Genomic DNA, 22,158 nt, shown 5'->3' on the forward strand with positions numbered 1-22,158 from the left:
CAATGAATGATACAATAGCCACTGCTATATCACACTTCTAGAATGTGGGGAAGAATTTATAGAGAAGGCAATTTCCTTCCAAAAGAAACCAAAAGGATAATTAAGACCACAGGACAACATGATACATTCTGGGCAAAGGGCTCTGTGTAAATAATGACAATGAGTTTGACTAAGGAAAAAAAAGATGTCAATTCAAGAAGACCACAATCTTTTTTTTAGAAAGCAAAAACCCTACAGGCAAGACTAATCATTTATAACTGTTTATATAGGCATCCTCAAAACTGAGTGATTAAAAATTTCTAAAAACACTAATTTACTAGGGATTTAAAAAAAAAAAAAAACTGGACAGGAAGAATGTTGTGATAAGTAGGTAGGTAAAGTACAGAGAGAGAAAACACAGACAGCACAGAAATTATCTGCTCCTGAGAACAAGAACAACAACAGAATAATTTCCAATTCAAAAAGTATCTCAAATGAAAGGCTTTAACACAGCCAGGTTCCTAACAAAACTATTCACAGGCATTAGAAATGACACTGCCTTTTTACAAAAAAACAATCAAACAAAAATAAAAAATGAACTATACCTCTAGAGGAACAGAAATACTTTTCTCTTAAAACAGGTAATTTTTTATTTTATTAGAATTCAACCAGTATTCCTTTTCTTCTTTTAAACATCTACGTAGTGCTCTATTTGTAGTTCCAAATATTGTTACTATAATTACCCATCTACTTAAATTCTTAGAATAAATCTACTAAAATTCATCCTTTCAATGTCTGACAACAAAACATGACCCAGTGTGAGGCTATTGTAGCCTGTAATCAGCCCATTTCATGTGAATACATTTCAGTACAGAAACAGGCAAGTGTCTGTGGGTGGGTGGGGGCAGGTGTACCGCTGAGGGTGTTACATTACATTCATTGTTACTAAATTTCCTATGATTTCATAAGTACCTCACTCCAAGTTGCTGACTTAAATAGTGGTTAACATGGTTCCTGCCCTCCATGAGTTCACAGTGGAGAAAAAGATAAGTACACATTTAAAAAGATTCCGGAACAAGACTGCATGTTCAGGTCACCAGTAAGTGGTATAAGCAGTAAGCACTCTTTTATCACTTCTGGAATTCTCATTTCTAAAATGCATCTGGATTTTAAAATGGCTTTGATTCACCTGTCACAGGTGATCAGTATTGTCATGTAAATCAAGACAAGGCTCCCGTGTGGATGTGCTCCTTCCTCCAAGACGGAACTGATCTGGCCCACGGTGTAAGTTTGCAACATCAACACAGCACCGTGGGATCTCAGTGCCAAGAGGACCAAGGCTGTGAAAACTGAAAAGGCCAAAGGATGAAATGAATTCTGCAAAGGGAGGGAGTGCAGGCTGCGCAGTGAGAAGAGCAGGATGAGTATGCACCTCTTACTTCAGAGTTCAGAGGCTCTTTTCCTGAAGAGCTAGAGGTTGTCAGTGTCCACAGCGAACATGGTTGCTAGTTTTTCTAGATCCACTCCCTAAAACTGCTAGCCACAGAATGGATTACTCCTCCAAAGAAGGCTCTCCAGAAAGACCAAAACTTGGGATTCTGCAGCACAAAAGCTTGCAAGAACAACGTAAGAGATTTTGGCATGACAGAGCTGTCTGCCAAAATCCATTCTTCCCCTCTGTCACTGCAACAGATTTGTGGCTGGGCACAAGGCTGCCCAGCTAGGCTCCATTTCCCAGCCTCTACTGTGTACATGAGGCGTCTGAGTGACTGAGCTTTCCCCAGTGCAGAGGAGGTATGCCACTTTGAGGTGTTAAGATCTTCAGGTCTTATATTTAGGACACACTCCTCAACAGTTTCTTCCCATCTCCAACACAGCTTCTACTATGCACATAAGGAAGACATCCTCAGGAATGGTAGATTATTATTGCGAAAGGCTCATGAGTCCCAGAATGACTGTGGAGCAGAGCTACCCTGCTGCCCTGACCCACTTACCTCCGGACCATTACGTGAAAGAGAAACAAACTTCAATGTTTTTAAAACTGCTTTAGTGCTGGGGCTCTTTTAGACAGTGGCTTAGTCTTTATCTAACAATGCTGGTGAGAAAATACCATGTACTAGTTATCCCATTCCACCCATCCAATTTCAAAAACCCTATCTAAAAGGTAAACTCCATCTTGGAAAAACCTAAACAAAATTGCCATTTCTCATGCTCATCTGCATTCTGTGGTCATAGCCTTGTACAACTAGAAATTCATTCATTCAGTAAACTTTTTTGAGCACCTACTATCATATAAAAGGTATTATGCTATACACCATATAAAAGGTATTCTGCTACACACTTTTAGGGATACAAAAGTCAATGGGAGGGGAAAAAAGCCAGTGAAACCCTCCCTGGGTCAGGGCCTCTGGACTGCATGCTTTTTACCAAGAACTTAAGTTCAAGGTCTTCTTCTCTGCCCTATCTCCAGAACTTTGCAGTGCCTTCTGCATAACAGGCACTCAATAAATATTTGTTAGATGAATTAAGAAATCAATGAATTTGTCTTGTCCTCCATGAACTCATCTAATGGGGGAAGGAGAAAACAACACAATATAGTACCCCTCACATCACAGGCATGCAACAGCTTACTGGATTTCAGAAATGAATGAATGGATGTCTGAACATCAAACACCACGATGGCAAGTGCTATAGAGGGGCTGGAGGAATTAGAATGAGGAGCTGGAATTTGCCATGAGTTCTGAAGGATGATTAGGAGGCAGCCAAACAAACAAACAGAAAAGGAATCAAGAAAATATGCAGCAGCCATGTGGTGTGAACTTGTTCACCATGAACAGTTCACTCTGACTGAACTATGGCCAGAGGAATACAATGCACAGAGCTAGCGCTCCTTTGATTTGAATTCTATTGCTTCCATTACGTAAGCCTGGCACTGTACTCTTTTCTTCAGCATTTGCATCACCCCACTTGCTTAACACTCACTGCTATGAAACCAGAGCTCCTGTTAACTCCCAGATTTAATTTTCATTTTTTAATCTAAAATCAGGATTTATTTGACTAGTTCAGGCAAGTCCTCTATCATATAAGCAAAGAGTCTCAAGGTCAGAAGGAAACTTACAGGTCACCAGATAAATGCTCTGGGAAGTCATTTATTTTGATCAGCTATAGTTACATCTCCTCTGCAATCACATGGAATTTCCCTCTTTCTCTCACAGCACTTTGTGTTTTGTCTCCGTGTATTTGTTGACATATACATTCTTGCTCTTCCACTGGATTGCGTACTCTTTAAGTGCAACCTACATTCTTCTTTATCTCATATTCCTCCAATGCTCAATAATCAAAGGTGCTGCATAAAGTCCCCTTTTAACCCAATCCAAGCAGCTCTAGCAGTCTCTGTCCCGTCCCCTCAAGTGCTCATCCCTGGGTACAGCCTCACTGTCACCGTTAGTCAAGATGAGCTGCTGCAGCCTCTTCCCTGAAGCCCACAGTCATGCCACAGGCAGAGCCTCCTTCCTGTTCTGAACAGCGATGATGCCCCATCGTACCTTTTGTTCACCTTTTGTTCCGGATTAGGCTCTATTGGCCCCAAATGTTTAAAAAAAAAATGGAGCAAGTTCCAAATAAACAATCCCACTTATAAACTACAAAATGTCTGTATTTCAGAAATCCTTAGGTTTCCCTACAGATGTTTTAAGCCTGCAATCATCAGTGGCCTTTCCTGTCCCATCTTTTGTTCCTCTGACAAGGTTACTGTGCTTCCCTCAGACTTCCTGTTTGAATAACCACACACTTGGGTGTTCAAACTCCCATGTGTCCATTATTCATCATAAAAGGGACCTGAGGAAGTAACCAGGCGACTGAACACAAAATGATGTATGAACAAAAACAGCTGTGTGTTAGCAGGAGGGACAGAAAGACAGCAGGGATCTACGCAAGGCTGGGAATTTCAAAAACAAGTTCTCTTTAGTCAGGCATGGTTAAATGCCTGCTGATTCCTCGCCTGAGTTGCCCATTTCGTAAGTGAAAATCTCTAGAGATGTGAATAAGTCTATTTTTAGTCATTTTCAGAGTCTCATCCCCAATACCACCCTTATCCACGGCCTCCCTCAAGGGGACAGAGTTGCCTTTCCCCTACAGAATGTCAATACCAACTCAAAAGGTTTCACAACAAATTTAATACCTATTCTATTTCCCAATCCAAAAAGCAGATACGCCCTCCCTTCCCCAGGGGGCTCTGAAAGGAAAAACAGAGGAAAGCACAGACACAGACACCCAAGAACACTCAAAAAGCAGCACGGAAAACAAGTCAATACACTCCAAACATCTGGAAAGTATGTTACTTTCCAGAATCAGTCCATCTTTTTGATGGCCTGGATTCACCATCGATGTCTGTGCCAGGGCATGAAGAGTTTTAAAGTAGACATAAGTTTAAAATCAAAACCTTACTAGAATCACTACAAAACGGAATGATCCCCAAGTCCATCAGGAGTCAATACTAAGTTATTTCTTGGTGTGTGGCAAAAATGCTGAAAAAAAAAAACAATAAACAAACGAGCTTGAGCTTCTAAAGCAATCCCAAAAAAGTAAACAAATTTTATTACAGCTGCATTACAGATGTTCCCACAAACTTTCATAATCTGTAGAATTTTAAGAATTTACAGTCTCCAATAGATTTTCTATCCCATGAACTTATCTAAAATACTCACCATAAATTCAAAACTATGTGCAGAGCTGCTCCAAAAGTTAATCCAAGACACTCAAGCCCTCTGAACCTGACCCTTTTCCCATGGAGGGGCACTCACATGACCAAAGCAATTAAAGCACACCATTGCTCTTTTGGTTTCTGAAAGAGCAATTTTCACCCTTAGTCCTTTGCTTCTTTCCATCTCCAAAAAAAAAACACAATTTCAATGAAAATTCCAGGATGCTCATCTCTATTTAGCATTAAAAAAAAAAATCTAAAAAACGTAGTAACATCAAAACAGGTGGAGTCATCAGTCCTATCAGAATAAGGTATATGAGCAGTAGAAAGCACTGAAGAACAGCCGCACAGATGTTTATCTTGGGTTAGATAAACTGCTAACCCAAGGCAATCACGGCAACCACACCTACCCTAACTTCTTTGGTGAGAGATTAAATTAAACCAGGACCCATCCCTAAAACATGTTTTTATAGCTTAAACTTTCCCAAGTTTCTTTCCAACTCCAAAATTTGATGACTTTATTATTCTAGTTAGCCACGTATTTTTAAAAGTCCAGTGGATGCCAACATTCCAGAAAACTGAGTCTAAATGTTGTAAGGAATAGGTTCAGAAAACTTAAACTCAGTATCTTGATCTAATCCTCTCACACTGCCAAATTACTATACTTTATTCCTTACAGTTTTTGCTAATGAAATGATCATGGATCTTGAGAACATGTGGGCAGACCACTCCTGCCTCTAATTAGGATTTGCGCTTCCAGGGCAGGAAAACATCACTTCCCAGTCCCTGCCAGTGAAAACTCAAAAGAAAGCTGTTCATCTCACTTCACCATGCTGTCACTATCACCTTTCTAGAAACTGTGAAGCTCTTCTCTTGGAAATTGTTAGGATTCTTTCATTCTCTCTGAAGAAAGTTGATGGGAAAGCCCTGAGAAAATATTTATGCTTCTATATTTTACCAACCGGGGAAAAAAAAAAAACAACAACCCAACTCAAGCATGGGGGGGAGCAAGGGGGCATTTTAAACCCAACCCAACACTCAGCCCTCCAGTGCAGCAGTGGATGCCATCCCACCCTTCCTCCCCCCCAGAAGAAAAGAAATTGAGCATGAACATTTAAAAATCATCAGTGCCTAGTATGATGATGTAACCACATCGATCACAGAAATGCATATAATTTATACAAAACGTGTCTGTAAAGAAAGCAGAAAAAGCAGGGCAGTGATTCAGTAATAGTACATTTAATCAGCCAACTACACTTGTAAAATTCTAGTAAGAAGAGTTCTGACCTTTTTTTTAAAGGTTTTTTTTCCCTAGAAAAACCAATCCTAGAATCTTAAATTCTAGAAGCAGAGATAGAGTGTAGTGAGGGAGGAACATAAAATATATTGTAAATATATGTTTTTGGGCCGGGCGCGGTGGCTCACGCCTGTAATCCTAGCACTCTGAGAGGCCGAGGTGGGAGGATCGTTTGAGCTCAGGAGTTCGAGACCAGCCTGAGCAAGAGCGAGACCCCGTTTCTACTAAAAATGGAAAGAAATTATATGGACAGCTAAAAATATATATAGAAAAATTAGCTGGGCATGGTGGCGCATGCCTGTAGTCCCAGCTACTCGGGAGGCTGAGGCAGGAAGATTGCTCGAGCTCAGGAGATTGAGGTTGCTGTGAGCTAGGCTGACGCCACGGCACTCTAGCCCGGGCAACAGAGCAAGATTCTGTCTCAAAAAAAAAAAAAATATATATATATATATATATGTTTTCAATGGAAACTATGACCCCCTTCTTCAAAGATAAAGCAAAAAAAAATCATCCATATGGCATTTAAGAAAAATATAGAGAGATATATATATAGTATTTACGAATCTCCTGATTAAACCTTAGCTCAGCAACACTCTGAGGAAAATAAAGAGAAAAGGAGGGGGAAAGGGAGAGGGGAAAGGGAGAGAGGAAGGGGAGGGAGGGAGGGGGGATGGGGAGAGAGAGATTTATATATTTATAAATTCACACATGCAGACGTCTAGGGGAATTGCATTACTTCTGAGCCTGAAAAATGGAAACAGTGACAAAGAAAGCTCCTGGGACCACAGGAGTTATCTATCCACCAATCAGTAAAAGGTGGATTAGACTTATTCAGTTAGCAAATTTTAATAACAATAAGGGGTGGGGGGACGACCCACCAAGCCAGAGTTAGCAATTACTTGGAGCAGGGGGAAAAGAACTAGAACCGGGAGATAGACCATGCAGCCTTATCTTTAAGGATGTCAGATAAAGTAAGCAACTAAATCAGCAATTCTCAACAACCAGAAAGGAGTCACGGATAAGGCAGAAAGGAGATAAGGTAGCAGCATTCCCCTGTATTCAGTAAAGCGCTGACCACCCTTCAGGAAATGGGGTAAGGTATACTTTTCCTATCAGTAGACACTGACAAAACCCAGGACCTCATTCTGAAATTCAATAAATTCCTTAGAAATTCCTAGAGGCATTAACAACTAAATATCATACAACTAGTCCAAGTATCCAAAACCTAAAATTCTTCCACTGCAAACAATCCTCTGTTCTTCACAAGTAAGTGTATAGCCCTTTTTAACAGAAGCAATCCAAATTCAGAGCTCCTCCAGCAAGGTCTATCAGAGAAACGAGGCTTAGTTCTTTGGTCTGAGATACAGTGCTTTCACTTGACTCCCCAATTTAAGGTCTTTCTATAGTTCTCTATCACTTATGAGGTCTGACCTAACATGGCAGAGTGGCAAGAGCATAATCTATGCACCACAGCAGGTCTGGATTCCAACCTAAACGTAACCTGCACAACCTCAGGGAAGTCACCATACTGTTATTCCACAGGTGATAACAATAGTTCTCGAGAATTCAAAGAGGTAACCAAGAGGCACTCAACAAAAGGTAATTCATTTTCTTTTGCCACCCAGTTTGCAAGCTCCTCTCCTCCCCAGAGCCCACCCAGCAGCATGCCCTCATTACAACGTGAAAGGCCAATAATGCCTTCACCATTACCTGGTGACTTTCACATCTTTATTCAAACAACTCATCCTTCCTGGAAAGCCCTCCACTCACGTCCATTACTTTTGAGACCCAAGAAGCTTTTCTTGGTTGACTTCAATCCACACTCTTCAAAATGCTCTGCAGGTACTCCCTCAGCACTTTAAATAAAGTTCCAACTGAATTATCTTTCCTGTAGATGAGTATTTTTGTCTTATCTCCTCAAACACAACACAAACGACCTCGGGACAAAGAAGGTATCTTCAACATCTGTCACAACTCACACATCCCCTATGTGATGCTCATAAATGAGGACTTTTCTCCCCAGCTGCCTCACTTACACAAGACCTTTGTCCATTAATTAGAATCACAACACAATAAGCTCATCTCATTTTGAGTGACTAGGTCTTTTCACTTTGTTGGAAATACTTCACAGTTTCCTAATCTTCTCCAAGAAAGCCACACACTTCAAGCTTCACACTTCTCATTTCTAAAAGGCTCGGTAAGAGGAAGCCACCACTTAGTACATGTTAAGGAATGAAGATGGGTCTTCATAAGTCATTTGGGGAACATCTAGTTTTCACCACAGAAATTAAATAGCAAGTTATATGAACACCAGACATTGTGACCAGAGCACATGCCATGCAGAGATAGTCTTAAAGAATTCTAAGTCGGGCACCGTGGCTCACGCCTGTAGTAATCATAGCACTCCGGGAGGCCGAGGTAGGAGGATCCCTTGAGCTCAGGGGCTCCAGATCAGCCTGAGCAAGTGCGAGACCCCGTCTCTACTAAAAACAGAAAAATCAGCCAAGCGTCGTGTCCTGAGCCTGTAGTCCCAGCTACTCGGGAGGCTGAGGCAGGAGGATTGCTTGAGCCCAGGAGTTGGAGGTTTCTGTGAGCTAGGCTGACGTCACAGCACTCTACCTAGGGCAACAGAGTGAGAGTGTGTCTCAAAGAAAAAAGAAAAAAAGAAGAATTCTCTAAACCTGCAGCAAAACCCACAAACTTACCATTTTACCACAACAAACCACGAAGCATCAACCAAAACCACTACCTGCTTAAAGTGAGGTGAGACAAGCAGACGGCTGCTCTTCCCACTGGCTTCCCACGCTCCCCTTCTCGCAGCTTCCATCAGGCTTGCCTGAGTCCCTGCAGGAGAGCACCTGGCAGGTACTTCATTTAAAGTGGGCTCATAACTCTATTAAAATCAGGTGTTTCACTTACTGGTTCACCAAACAAATATTTGTTAACGCCTACTAGTGCCAGCAACTTCTGGTAAAGAGGAGAAAGATGATAAGAGAAAAAAAATTTTTTTGAGACAGAGTCTTGCTCTGTCACCCGGGCTAGAGTGCCATGGAGTCACCTAGCTTACAGTAACCTCAAACTACTGAGGTCAGGCAATCCTCCTGCCTCAGCCTCCCAAGTAGCTGAGGCCAAGGGCACATGCCACCATGCCTGGCTAATTTTTTCTATTTTTTAGTGGAGATGGGGGGGGGTCTCACTCTTGCTCAGGCTGGTCTTGAACTCCTGACCTCAAGCAATCCTCCCACCCCATCCTCCCAAAAGATTATGGGCATGAGCCACCGTGCCCAGCCCAAGAAAATATATTTTAGATGATTAAGCCTGAAATTCTGTCCTCTCCAGACATGGTGGCGCACGCCTGCAGATCCAGCTTCTCAGGAGACCGAGGCAAGAGGAGCCCTTAACCCCAGGAGGCTGCAGTGATGGTGCCACTGCACTCCAGCCTGAACGACAGAGGGAGACCCTCTCTCTAAACAAACAAACAGAAAAACAAAATCACCTATATATTATTTTGTACTATCATTGATTGAAAGTTTCTTTTTTTAATTTGAGGGATAATTAATACAATTGAAGCATACAAAAATTAACTGTATAGCTATGAATTTTTACATATGTATACACCCATATAACCTCCACCCAGGTCAAGCTATAGAACACAAAATCAGAAGTATAAAGAGAGAACGGTCATTAACGTGTCTCTAAAAACAGGTACCTTTTAATCATTCTGATTAGCAGAAACCTTTCCCTATACAGTACTGATTTATCATCATAAAACAAATTTATTAAGCCCCTAACTTTATACAAGACCATGTACCAAATTCAAGAAATTTAAAAAATGTGAAAGCTGCTTTTGAATTAATATTTCCACCAACTTTAAAACAAAAAGATTTGCATTCATTGAAGTACGGGAAAGAAAAGAAGACAAAACAAAAAAGAAGGTAAAATAACAAAAATCCAAACAATAAAACAAAAAACCTAATGATGCCTTCAATATAACAGGAAGCGGCCACACAGTTGGAAACGAAGAGTAAAAGAAGGGAGCTGAGGCAATGTAACTCCTAAAGTTTTAAGAGAAACAAGGTAAATCACCTAATTCATCTCCCAGCTTTGCCACAAGGTTCCCTTCTCACAAGAGATGAGAACGCCATTGTCTAAGAAAGATAAATCTGCTTTATTTTATTTCATGAATATGTAGCTGTGCAGGGCACCACGCTGACTGGGCCCAGTTATTTTAGGCTGGCCCCCTGGAAGAGCACAGGGAGAGAAAAGCACATGTACTTAGTTAGTGCCAACCAGTCTGGTGCAATACTCTAAAACCTCAGGGACATTTCTACAAATGAGTTTTCTGGTAACCCCTTTAGCAAGCTGTCAATTTCAGGCCGCAATGAGCAAACATCTAACTTTATCATTTTACAAGAGAGGATATGCTTGCAAATCCCAGCAGGACCCTCTTACACAAGTCTCAGAGCAAGCAACCAAGGCAAGGTAACAGAACCAGCGCCCAATCATACTAAAATTTTACCCTTCAAAACTGAGAACCAAAAATAAGAGACAACTTATTTTTCAAAATCTTCCAAGAAATGTTGAGCAGTAAAAATAAGCAAACATCTCTGCTCTAAACTCTTGACACTTTTCCCTAAAACCCAAACAGAACATTGGTAGAGCTGTCAATTAAGCACAGCTGGACACAAGGACCAAGTCAAGAAACATCTGTTGGTTCTGCTGTCTGTTGACTCTAGGCAGATCCGTGATTACTGTTCACCTGCCTAACCACTTTAATGTGGGCTACAGTGGGCTGAACTGCACTCTACATTTGCAGTTCTTCACCATCCTAAAGAGAGGGCATACCCCAGTATGCCTATCTTCTAATTCTACTGATAATGAATTCAACTAAAAATGATGCCATAAACAAATAAGCAAATCAGATACTTCATTGTAACCTTTCCCCTCAACTGCTTAATAAATCCCTTTAAGAATCTATTTTAACAATGAACATGCAAATATATATATATTTTATTTATTAGAGACAGGGTCTCGCTATGTTGCCCAGCCTGGAGTGCAGAGGCTATTCTCAGGCACAAGCATAGTGTACTACAGCCTCGAACTCCTGGGCTCAAGCAATTCTCCTGCCTCACCCTTCCTAGTAGCTGAAACTACAGTATATAAATATATTTATATTTTAAATTTGCTTATGTCCATTTCTGAAGGAAAAATACAAATTAACATTAAAATTTCACAAATATATGTTCACATTTGAGAATTCATGAGCAGTTTTCTCATAAAATTTATTCTAGGCTGACTTCAAGTCATTTAACAGTCTAATTTTTGCCCATACAAGGTCATACATCTTTCACTTCCATATCAGTTCCTATAACTTAGTACTTTTTTAAAAAGTTACAGAAATAACCACATACTGCATTTAACATTAGCTACTACAGTGGCATATACCTCACAAAAATGGAGAGATGGCACTGATAAAAATAAACAAGCTCAAAAGTGTTGCTTTGAAGAATTTAACGTGCAATGTTCTAGACTTTTATAATGCAGGCATTCGTCTATTCCCTCACCTTCCATATATTTATTGAACACTAAGCCAGAGAAGTCGCCCTGGAGATAAGATGCCTCCAGTCTCCAGCCTCCATCCAAATGGTCATTAAGTGAGTCCTCTCCATGCTTTCATGGCTCACTTAGGACTTATTACATAACACGAACATACTGCTCTGGAGCAGAGGTCTCCAAATTGGTGCTGTGAGGGCCAGACAGGAAATATTTCAGCCTTTTGGGGCTGGAACATATGGAGTCTGTCGCTATTGCTCAACTCTGCCCTTGCAGTGCAAAAACAGCCACAGACAACGCATTATTAAATGGGCTAAACTGTGTCCAAATAAAACTTATCAGGTACTAAAATTTGAACTTTCATGTCATTTTCATGTCACAAATTCTTCTTGTGATTTGCTTCCAACCAATTAAAAATGTACAACCATTCTTCACTCATGACCCATACAAAAATAGGTGGCAGGCCTGGGCTGGATTTGGCTGGGAGGGCTACAATTTCCCTACCCCCTGAGTCTAGAGACATAGGTCTCCACGTGTAGACCTCATCTAAGCATGAGGTCAGGGCAGTGTCCCATGAGTCACTATGCATCCAGGAATTTGCATGGTGCTAAGGGATAGCAAGCAATTAGCAACTATTAGTTATTCTTAATTGAACTAAAAGACGACCAAGTCCCATTCTGACCTTGCTGTCAAAGACCTCATGGTCTAGAGGTAGAGAAACAGATAATCCTATGTGATACGTGCTCCAATAGATATGTACAGAGTAGTAGTTTTAAGAGTGGGACACCTAATCCAGGCCAGGCAGTGGGGCAGAAAGAAGGGAAGACGGGGAGATAGAGAGAAACTGGGGAAGGAGTTCTGAAGGTGCTGACATCTGGGAGAAGTGTTCCAAACCAAAGAACAGCCTGTTGGGCGCGCTAAGTGACAAAAGATAAGCCTAGAGGCTAAAAAGGTCCAGATCCTTAAAGTACCTTGTACACCATGCCAAGGAGTTTGGACTCTATCCTAAAGGCTTGAGAAGCCACTGCAGAATTTTTAGCTGGGTAATTAGGTTTGCATTTCAGAACCATCACTCAGTCTGAAGTACAGCTGCCAAATACAAGGGGCAAAACTGGAGGCAGAAAGACCACCAGTTGGCTAAGAGGGTGTTGCAGTAATTCAGGTGAAATTCAACGGGACCTACAGTAAGGCAGAGGCAAAGAGGATGGAAAGATAAGCATTCAAGAGACGCGGTATCTGGACAAAGGAGGTAAGAGTGGAATCTTGGACAGATTATATGAAGAATGGATGTCGGGAAAGAAAAGGGTGTAGTTACAGCCACCCAGAACTGACCCACCTCACAGCAGGGGATACTATCTGCTCACCAAACATTATAATCTTTACTGATAGGAGCCTATCAAACATGGTAATTTTTCAGGGAAGACTTGGGAAAAATTGGTTGAGAGCCTAAGTGTTAGACAGCAGTGTTCTTCACTGAGATAAGAATACCAAAAGAGCTTTGAGTTGGGTGAGACAGGAAGGAGTGAATTTTGGACATGGTCCCTGGACAATCCAAACTGACCATATGCAACAAGTCTTCAGGCCTGGAAAAGGAGCTGACTAGAAGTACAAACTAGAATTTATAAATTTGCAAATGAAACTGCAAATAAAACCTTGAGATAAAGATGAGTTCATTCAGAGAAAGTGAATAGCATGGAACGAGGAATCCAGGAACATGAGCAAAAAGGAGCAGACAGAGGAAAAAAGAAAGAAAACCAAAGGGGCCTGGTATCTCTGACTCAGTGTATACATGAAATTTTACTTTAAAGTTGGTTTGGAATAAATTAGATATTCTTTTGAGAGATTTGTTAGAAAAGCTACAAGCTGCAGGGGCTAATACAATCAATTCAAGAGGCAAAGACCTCTACCATGACTTTTGGCAAATCACAACCTCAGGATACTCAACTTTGTCTTCACTGAGCTGTGAAAAATCTAACTGATGATCAACTGGGGGCTTTAAAAACCGTAAAATATTACAGTAAAATATTACACATTCACCCTTGATTTATTATTGTGATGCCATTACAACTGAGTGTGTAAATTCCACCTAATAGAGTATAAGCTTCTGAAGACAGGAACCTCAATCTTCTACATCTTTTCATCAGGTACAGTGGTATGTATTTCATAGGTATTTTAAAAATGTTTTTGGAATATGTGGCAGAAACATGAGAATGTATGCATGGGAGAAGGCGTGCATAGAAAAAGGCAAACCCAATCATCTTCTTAAGATGATTTAGAATTGAAATAGTTAAACTTTACTCTTCCCACAAATGTGACCAATGATACATTGATAGGGTAAGGAGGATGCCTGATTGCCCCAACTTCTTCCCTAAAGTGTAAATTCTTTTCTGAAATGCCCTGAGAATGGAGAAGGAATTCGCAGAAAAAGCAGTGAACTGTGGAAAAGGAAAACAGCCAAAAGCAACTTTATAAAACTGTGTGCAATAACTCCTGGCCATTAAAGAAGAGCTCCCTAACTTCTCAAGTTGAAACCTGCAAAATGTAAATCAGGCCTTTGTGAGACAAACTAAAATAGTGTCCCCTCAGGGTGCACAAATACCACAGTGAAGTCACCAGGGTGAGCTATTCCCTGACATAGTCAGAGAACCTACCATGCAAAGGGAAAAAAACTGCTATTTGTTTCATGTTAAATACATACACATTAAAAGACCAAACAGAATAAAAGACAATATCCTTATGTATCAATTATTCTGATTTACACAAATAAAAAGAATATTCAGATATAGATTTAAAAGATTTATTTAATCACTATTCATTCCGAAAGTTTATGAGGAGCTTAGAAACTAATCTGGTCTCAGTGTTAATTTTAGGAGTTCCATAAACTTTGATTGAGTTGGTTATATAAGCACTCTTTTCATTAATCGTTTTTAGAAAGAGGGAAAGCTACCTTTCTCCAAGATGAAGACCCTCTCTGCCAAGTTTCCATCCACAATGATTATCAAATTAATTAAAGGGGGTGTTTCATAAAAGGCAAATCCTCAGCTACAATCTTACTTTCAACTACTCCAAGGATACTAATAAAACTTATTATGACTGATTATTATAAGACATAAAAGCCAAACTTTTTAACAGCAGTTAAATAATCCATATAGAAGTTAGGAGAGAAGATCCAGAAATCAAAGGCAAAATAGGACTTCTTTTTACAGAAGAGTGCCTGGCTGAGATTTCCCGTCACAATAGACAGAAAGTACAGTTGTGGTTCCCACAGCAATTTTAACTCTTTATATCTGAGGATGCATGACACCCAGCACCCTGGATTACTGTATACCATGCTTAAGACTTGGCTGCTTTCCGAAACAATGCTAATTTTCCTGGCTTTTGTACAGCAAGTGATGATACTGGTACAATGATCTAATCTGTACTTGCCATCTGTTAAAATATGCCTCAGCTCTCCCAAAAAGTACCAGTTAAAATGATCATATAATTTTATATATACATGTGTATGCATGAAAAATTTCGGAAGAGTTACATAAGATATTGAGAATGGTGGTCTCTACAGCATGGAGCTTACCAGCAGCCAGAGATAAAGAGACTCACTTGTCATTATCCTTAATGTTTGAATCTACCATATCATGTTTCATTCTTATAATTTTAAAAAGTGATCATGATCAGTGCCAAAACATGTATGTTTCTTGTAACTACTTAAGTGTGATCTGACTTGGCTTATTTTAAAGTTTACTGTGTTAAGTTCAACATCAAAAGGAAGGCTAGAAAAGTGGTGGCTAGACCCAGTTCTCTCACACTGCTCATTTCCAGTTTCACATGCTCTGTAAGGGCAAAGCACAATATGCATCACTTGTTTAAGGGTATGTGAAATTTGAACTGGATGGGAGATTTAATAGATGCACAAAACAGTCATGGTACTTGAATTCATGGGAAATAGCCACAGCCCATGCAGTAACTAGAGTTCACACGGTAACACACAAAGCTTTGCCTACTTGTCATAAACTGTCGATCGTAACACACATGTATAGATATATCCTTGTCATTAACAAGAGGAGAGGGCGGAGAGAAAGAAAGAGAAAGAACCATCAACCCCACCACACAGAAATCCCTCCCTCCTTCCCCCACCACACGCAATTTCCTCCAGGACATCATTTCTGATCCAAGAACAAGTACAATAAATTCTAGTCAAGTTTTTATAAATTGTCTAACTAAAAAGTTGAAAGTACATACTTTTACAGTTAATCACAATACTTCCATGAAAATAATTTTTTTAACTTACGAGTTTTAAACCCATAGTTTTATAAACCTCACTTAGCAAGAATATTACCAAAAACTGAGGAATTTTTCAGCAAAAACAAGTCTAAGCATGTAACATTTTTAGAGTAAAAGAGTCATGTTAGAGTCCTAATAAGGTGAACAACTCTAAGATCTCTTTTGACCTTTTCATCAACGAGATTCAAAGTTAATATATCTGCCTCCCGGTAGTAGCAACCTAACTTGACTGATACTGACTTACTCTACTACATTAGCTTTGCAACAGAGAAGTAATCACTGAGTAATCTATCTCTGCAATCACCAGAAATAACCTTTAGCTACATAGTGCCTACAACAAAAAACTGAGAGCCAAGATTGACAGCTCCACCTTTATCTAAATAGGAGATTATTGTTTAGAAATTTTCAATTGAATCTAGGCACTTTGAGACATCAGGCAACGTCTTTTCTTTGAAAATTTTAAAATGTGAAAATAAAATTGAAAATAAGACATCAAGAGTATTCAAACTTGAACACTGAAACTTTAACAAGTCAAAATTTAAAGAAAAATACCTGGATATAAATTTCAAAAATAATTTTGACAACTTAAAAAATATAACACTTAGAAGAAAATAGTTTAAGAGATTCCCCACAGATCTTAGGAAACTCTCTGGGTCCCTGGCAATGTCTTTAGAAAGGCACTTACCTGTTTAAGACACTACTACTTCTATACATTTCCAATACCTTTAAAAAACTGAACTCAGTACAGTTTTCTACTTCAATCTCTGAAAAACAGGAGCCTCACAGTTTTATGAATTCATTTTCAAAAAGGTTTCATCTGCCTAATGACTTATCTATAAATAAAAAGGAATTCACTACAAAGGTGCTAAATACCACTGCTTTTCTAAAACTTAGTCTACACACAGTAATTTAATTTCACTTTTCAAAGCACTTTTTGTAAGTCATATTCTTTCTCTGGAATCTCGAGACTTATATGAAGTTTAGTGCACCAGAGAGCAGTGGAACGAAAAATACAAAATCATGATCAAAAAAATCATTTGCCCACAAAATGCTCCTTTCAAATATCCCCAAATAATGTTATTAGCTTCACAGAACTACCCTGCTTTGACAGAAGAATGACTTGGGGCAGTCTGTTCACTCTGGAAGTTCATTAGTACCAGCTACTGGTAAAATCAAGTCTCCCGGTGCAATGGGGAGTGAAGTGCTACAAATCAAATGTCAGTTTCTCACACATAGATTACTCTGTTAAACACAATGATGAAATCTGCTTACTTATGTATCTCCATGATGAAGAACTTACCTAGATCAAACATTATTTTTGATACTTTCAGATTCACAAGTACATCCTCATCCACCACCCTGCCATTAAGGTTTTTATACATCCCTTTCCTGATTTCTAAAGAATCACATATACATGTTTCTACACTTACTTTGAATTAAAGCAAAAGCGAAGACAGTAAAAGAGAGCCTTTTACCCAGGGACAAAACTCTGCCCAGCAATTACAGTGAGTGCACTTCCTTTTGTTTTCTCTGTACCAGGATTAGCAGTGAAATAGCTATGTGGCTCTTAATTAAAGCTGAACAGCTCTAAAGAACAATAAATTTAAACGTCAATTTCTATTTTAATTATACCTGGGCAATTCAGGCGGTAGAGGCATTTGCTCCCCACAAACTCCATTAACACAACAGTGCAAACAGCAATCACCCTAAACCCTGGAGAGAAAGACTTCTAAACATTTTGAAGTGTCCACAAAAGTGTTTAAGGTGGACCTTCTTGTTCCAGATCCAAGAATGCGTTGTGATGGCCCCGCTAGGAAAGAAAAAGGATGGGAGTTTCTGATTAACGCTTCAGGGAAAAGGGACCAAAATCCTAACAGCAGAAATGGCGATTAATCAGGGACCGAGAAGCCCGTTAAGTTAGAAAGAATAAGAAAGCAAAGAGAGATGCTAGCAGAGCATCTTGGCCCTCACGGGATGTTAAAAACCAGATTTAAAAAGTTGGAGAAAGGAATTTGTGTGGCCCATGCCGGGGAGCAAAAAGCAGCATGTGGCTGTTTGGGCCCCTCAGGTTGGACCAGGGGATGGAGACAGTCCGGGAGCCGGGTTGTTGGCGAGCAGTAGGGGACAAGGCTGTCACCGCTTACCCAAGTGCAACGTGAGGTTGATGGAGTTGGGGTACTGCACCCCGGCCAGCATGGTCTGGCTTTGCCACCAGGTGGTGTCGGCCTGGTTGTTGTAGTCGGTCAGGAAGGCAGCCCCGTGCTGCAGGTGGGGCTGCCCGGCGTCGCACAGGTGACAGGACTTGGTGACCCCGGTCACCCCGGTCTGCACACAGTACTCCTCAGGCGGAGTCCCACACGTGTTGGTGGCCACCACGGTCACGTTGAAGGCGGCGTTGACGAACTCAGGCATGCAGCGCTGCGGCCGCCCGCCCTCGTCCGCGCACTCGTCCATGGCTGCCCGGGCACAGCGCGCCGCGGCGGCCGCCAGCACGACCAGCACGGGCCACAGCCGCCCCCGGGGCCGCAGGGCCGGCGCGGCCCGCTGGCTGCCCCTCATCCCGCCGCCCGCGCGCTGGGCCACGGCGAAGGCAAGGGCGCCGGCGCGTTGCTCTCGCCCGGCGGCGTCCCCGGAGGCCGCTCCGCGGGCTGCGCCTGGGGCCGGGGCCGCACTCTCGGGGCGGGCGGCGCTGGCGGCGGCTCGCGCCGGAGAGACTGGCGGGTGGGCGCCCCTAGCGAGAACCGCGCGGCTCGCTAACCACTGCCCCGCGCCGCCTCCGCGCCTCCCTCACCCACCCCGCACACAGCCCGCACTCGGCGCCGACCCCCGACTTCCTCGCGCGTGCCCGAGCGCGCGCTCCCGGGAGGAAGGAGGAGTGGGTGGGGTCGGCAGGGTGGGGTCTGGGCGAGGAGAAAGCCCAACCCCGGCCTCCGCTCGGCAGCTCGCGCGGCCCCCGTAGCTGCTCCCCAGCCCTCCGCGCCCCCTGCACTGCGCGTCCGCCCCGGCGGCTCGAGGCGGCGGCGGGGGTGGGGGCGACAGGGGCGGGGGCGGCGGCGTCTCGCGCTCGGGCCCGCGGCGCGCGACCGGCGGGGAGGGGCGCGGGAGGTGGGCGGGGAGGGGGGAGGGGGGAAGGGGGCGGGGGAGGGCGGCGGGGCGGTGCATGCCGGGAGGGAACGGGAGGCTCGCGGAGCCCCAACACCCTGCGCTGGGGTCCTCGGGCTCCGCGTCCCCGGAAGGCTCCGGGTGGGGGAGGGGGCCACGGAGGGGGCCTTAAAGGGGCGACGCCGGCCAGTGAGGTCGCTCGGGTTCGGGGGATCGGGCCGACAGGAGGGTCCCCGCGACAGGAGGGTCCCCGCCCGGCCAGGTGTCGGTCCTGGGTGCAGCCCGGCCGCTGCCCCGGGGGCAGGACCCGAGGGACCCACCTCCAGCCCCCTCCGAGGAGAGGTCCTGGGGCGTCGATGGGGCCGACACGGTCCCTGGAGAATAAAGGGCCTGCTTGCAGCATCAGAATGAATTTTGTGAAGCGATTTCCTGCCCGTTAATTAAAGTGTAACCAGTCGTTTAACCGGGGCGAGGAAGGAAGTGAAAGGCTGGGAATGGAATGACATTTTTCCCCTGGGTACGCGGACCCGCTGCGGAATTCTTCCACTGTGGTGTTTGTGTTCTCCAGCTTGCCTTTAAAAGACTCGAAATTATCTGGATTCTGACATCCTCCTTTTCGGGCCTGCTGAGTCACGGAATATTCTCAGTGCCAGGATGACTCAGTTCACGGAACCCGAGCCAGAAGATCATGAGTTTTGGTCGCAGATCAGAACCTGGGCACTTCCCCACCGGGGCCCGCAGGGCGCTGCAAAGTGCACCCGCTTCGAGGCTGCCGTTTTTAAACCTTTGGAGCCTCCAAGCAAAGAGGATGCACAAAGCGGATGAGACAGGAGACGGATTTGGGTTTTGTTTTGTTTTTAACTTTTTAGGACCTTAATGATCAAATGCACGATAGAAGCAAAACAACACGTACTTGGTTTTTGACTCAGTAGTCCCGCTGAGATAGGAACAGTCGGAATCTGAATCAATGAAATAAGTAAATGTCAGGTGACTGTGGTTAGGCTCAGTGTTAGCCCCAGAACTCCTAATCCGGAGGGCCTTAAGGATATTGGTTGGATGAAGGAGGGAGGGTTGCCTAGGAACTTGTTACATTGCTGAGTTTATTTAGCAAGCACATGGATCACTGTTGGTTTATTTGGTGAGATGGGTGGAGATTATGCATGGCTAAAGGTCTCTAACTCCTCACTTGTTGTCACCTTCCCTTTGGGAGAATAAAGTTATGGGGACTATAATAAGGTTTTAATTCTTTCATATTTGAGTTGAAGCAAAATTAATATATTCATTTATACCTAGGTGGGATGGTATTGTCTCTCAGTCCTTCATTGTACTTGAGAACAATTGAGAGCATATAGGACAGAGATAAGGATATTAGTTGTAAATAAAGTTACAGATATTTATAAGTATGTTTATTCTATTTTAATAAGTATATTAATGCATTTGCCTGATTATAAATTTTCAGTACTTCATTAGATATTGGCAAACCAAAGGCTAGGTCTCTTTTTGTTTCCCACCAACACTCAAAACAGATAAGGTAAGGAGACCCCAAAGGCTGCAAAATTAACATATATATGTGTCTTTGCCACTGCTCCCTTTGGGTCCAAGATTAACTTCGAATTATTACTTCTACAAATGTATCCCTAATTTAATTGCCAGAACCTATCTGATATTTGTAAAGCACACAAAGAGGCCTTGAATTATTCTCTAAATTCTTTTGCTCTTGGGAATGTGTTACACTGACAAGGAAGTATCTATTTTGAAGAGAGGTAAAGTATAACCAGCCAATGTGCTTAATGATAAAAATTTGGCTCCATTGTTTGGATCTTGATTCAAACAAACCAAAGTTTCAAACAAAAAGTTTAAGACAATTTGAATACTAACTAGATATTTGATGATATGAACAAATTAAGTATTTTAGGTACCTGGGGATGCCACAGTTGACTGAAAAAAAAAAAAAGTAAAGGTGTAGTTTTAAAAGGGGGGGCGGGGCAGGTGCAATGGTTCATGCCTGTAATCCTAGCATTCTGGGAGGCCAGGTGGGGGAGGATCCGTTGAGCTCAGGAGTTTGAGACCAGCCTGAGCAAGAGCGAGAACACTGTCTCTACTAAAAAAAAAAAAAAATAGAAAGAAATTAGCTGGACAACTAAAAATACATATAGAAAAAATTAGCCAGGCATGGTGGCACATGCCTGTAGTCCCAGCTACTCAGGAGGCTGAGGCAGGAGGATTGCTTGAGCCCAGGAGTTTGAGGTTGCTGTGAGCTAGGCTGACACCACAGCACAGGCAACAGAGTGAGACTGTGTGGCAAAAATAAATAAATAAATAAAATCAAAAATCAAAAAAAGGGGTGGATATGTGTGAGATTTTCTTTTACTGCAATTTACTGTGTTTTTAAAAAATTCCAGAGCCTTTTTAGCATATGTTCTTAAGTGCTTGGAAACTCTATTATCTACTAAACAGACATGGTGCTTAGAAGAATAATGTAAACATGCAGGAAACGTTGGATTCAGGTCCCTCAAAAGATGATCTTAGTGCCCAATCATTAGTGCCTCTATGCAAGAAAGGCAGGTTGAGGGGATGTAGTTGTTTATTGTACAGGTGAGAGAGTGCCAAAATTTTTTTTAAAATCCCATTTAGAACTCCAGAGAAAAGAGATTTCTCCTCATCAGGATCTATATAAATAATTTCAAGAAAGGAGGCTGATTGACCTAGCTTTGGTCATCTGGCGTACACACCACTAGCCAGGTGAATACAATAACATAATTGGCAGTCCACCAGAAAACTATGGAGTTTGGGAGCAGCTATTCAAAGGAAAGGTTGCTGTCGCTAGAATGGGGCAGGTTACAAGGCAGGAAAAAAAACAACAACAGATGTCTACTACATCAGTATTTAGAATGTGATATGATTAGAAAAATAATTTAAAAGTGTGTTTTGACCTTTCAAGATTGCAACTTTGTGCTTTTTTTCCTTATAATCACTGATGTGTTTATTTTTCCATTCTTTAGTCTTTCTGACCTCACTTCCCTGTATTCTTCCCAAGCCTGAGCACCACTATCCTATATACTTTATCTTTTATATTTAGAGATGCAACTTAATAATTACTACTAATAATATAACAATGTCAGCCTATGTTTACATATTATTTTACACTTTTCAAAATTACACTGAAGCAGAGAGTGCTATCACCTATCTAGAGGTGAAGAGACAGACTCAAAGAGCTTAAGTAACCTCTGTAGACTAGTAGGAAGCA

At 42.1% G+C, this 22,158-nt stretch overlaps 1 protein-coding gene across 1 annotated transcript in view; it reads right to left on the reverse strand.

The window, feature by feature from the left end:
* Positions 1 to 18,735, reverse strand: part of LAMC1 (laminin subunit gamma 1) — a 112,231-nt gene extending 93,496 nt beyond the window's left edge. The window contains exon 1 of the mRNA XM_069459741.1: positions 17,954 to 18,735. Within this exon, the coding sequence (XP_069315842.1) occupies positions 17,954 to 18,368 (415 nt within the window). The 5' untranslated portion in view covers positions 18,369 to 18,735. The remainder of the gene's footprint in view (positions 1 to 17,953) is intronic.
* Positions 18,736 to 22,158: the final 3,423 nt, after the last annotated feature.

The sequence above is a fragment of the Eulemur rufifrons genome, chromosome 27 (assembly GCF_041146395.1).
Source record: "Eulemur rufifrons isolate Redbay chromosome 27, OSU_ERuf_1, whole genome shotgun sequence".
NCBI lineage: Eukaryota > Metazoa > Chordata > Mammalia > Primates > Lemuridae > Eulemur > Eulemur rufifrons.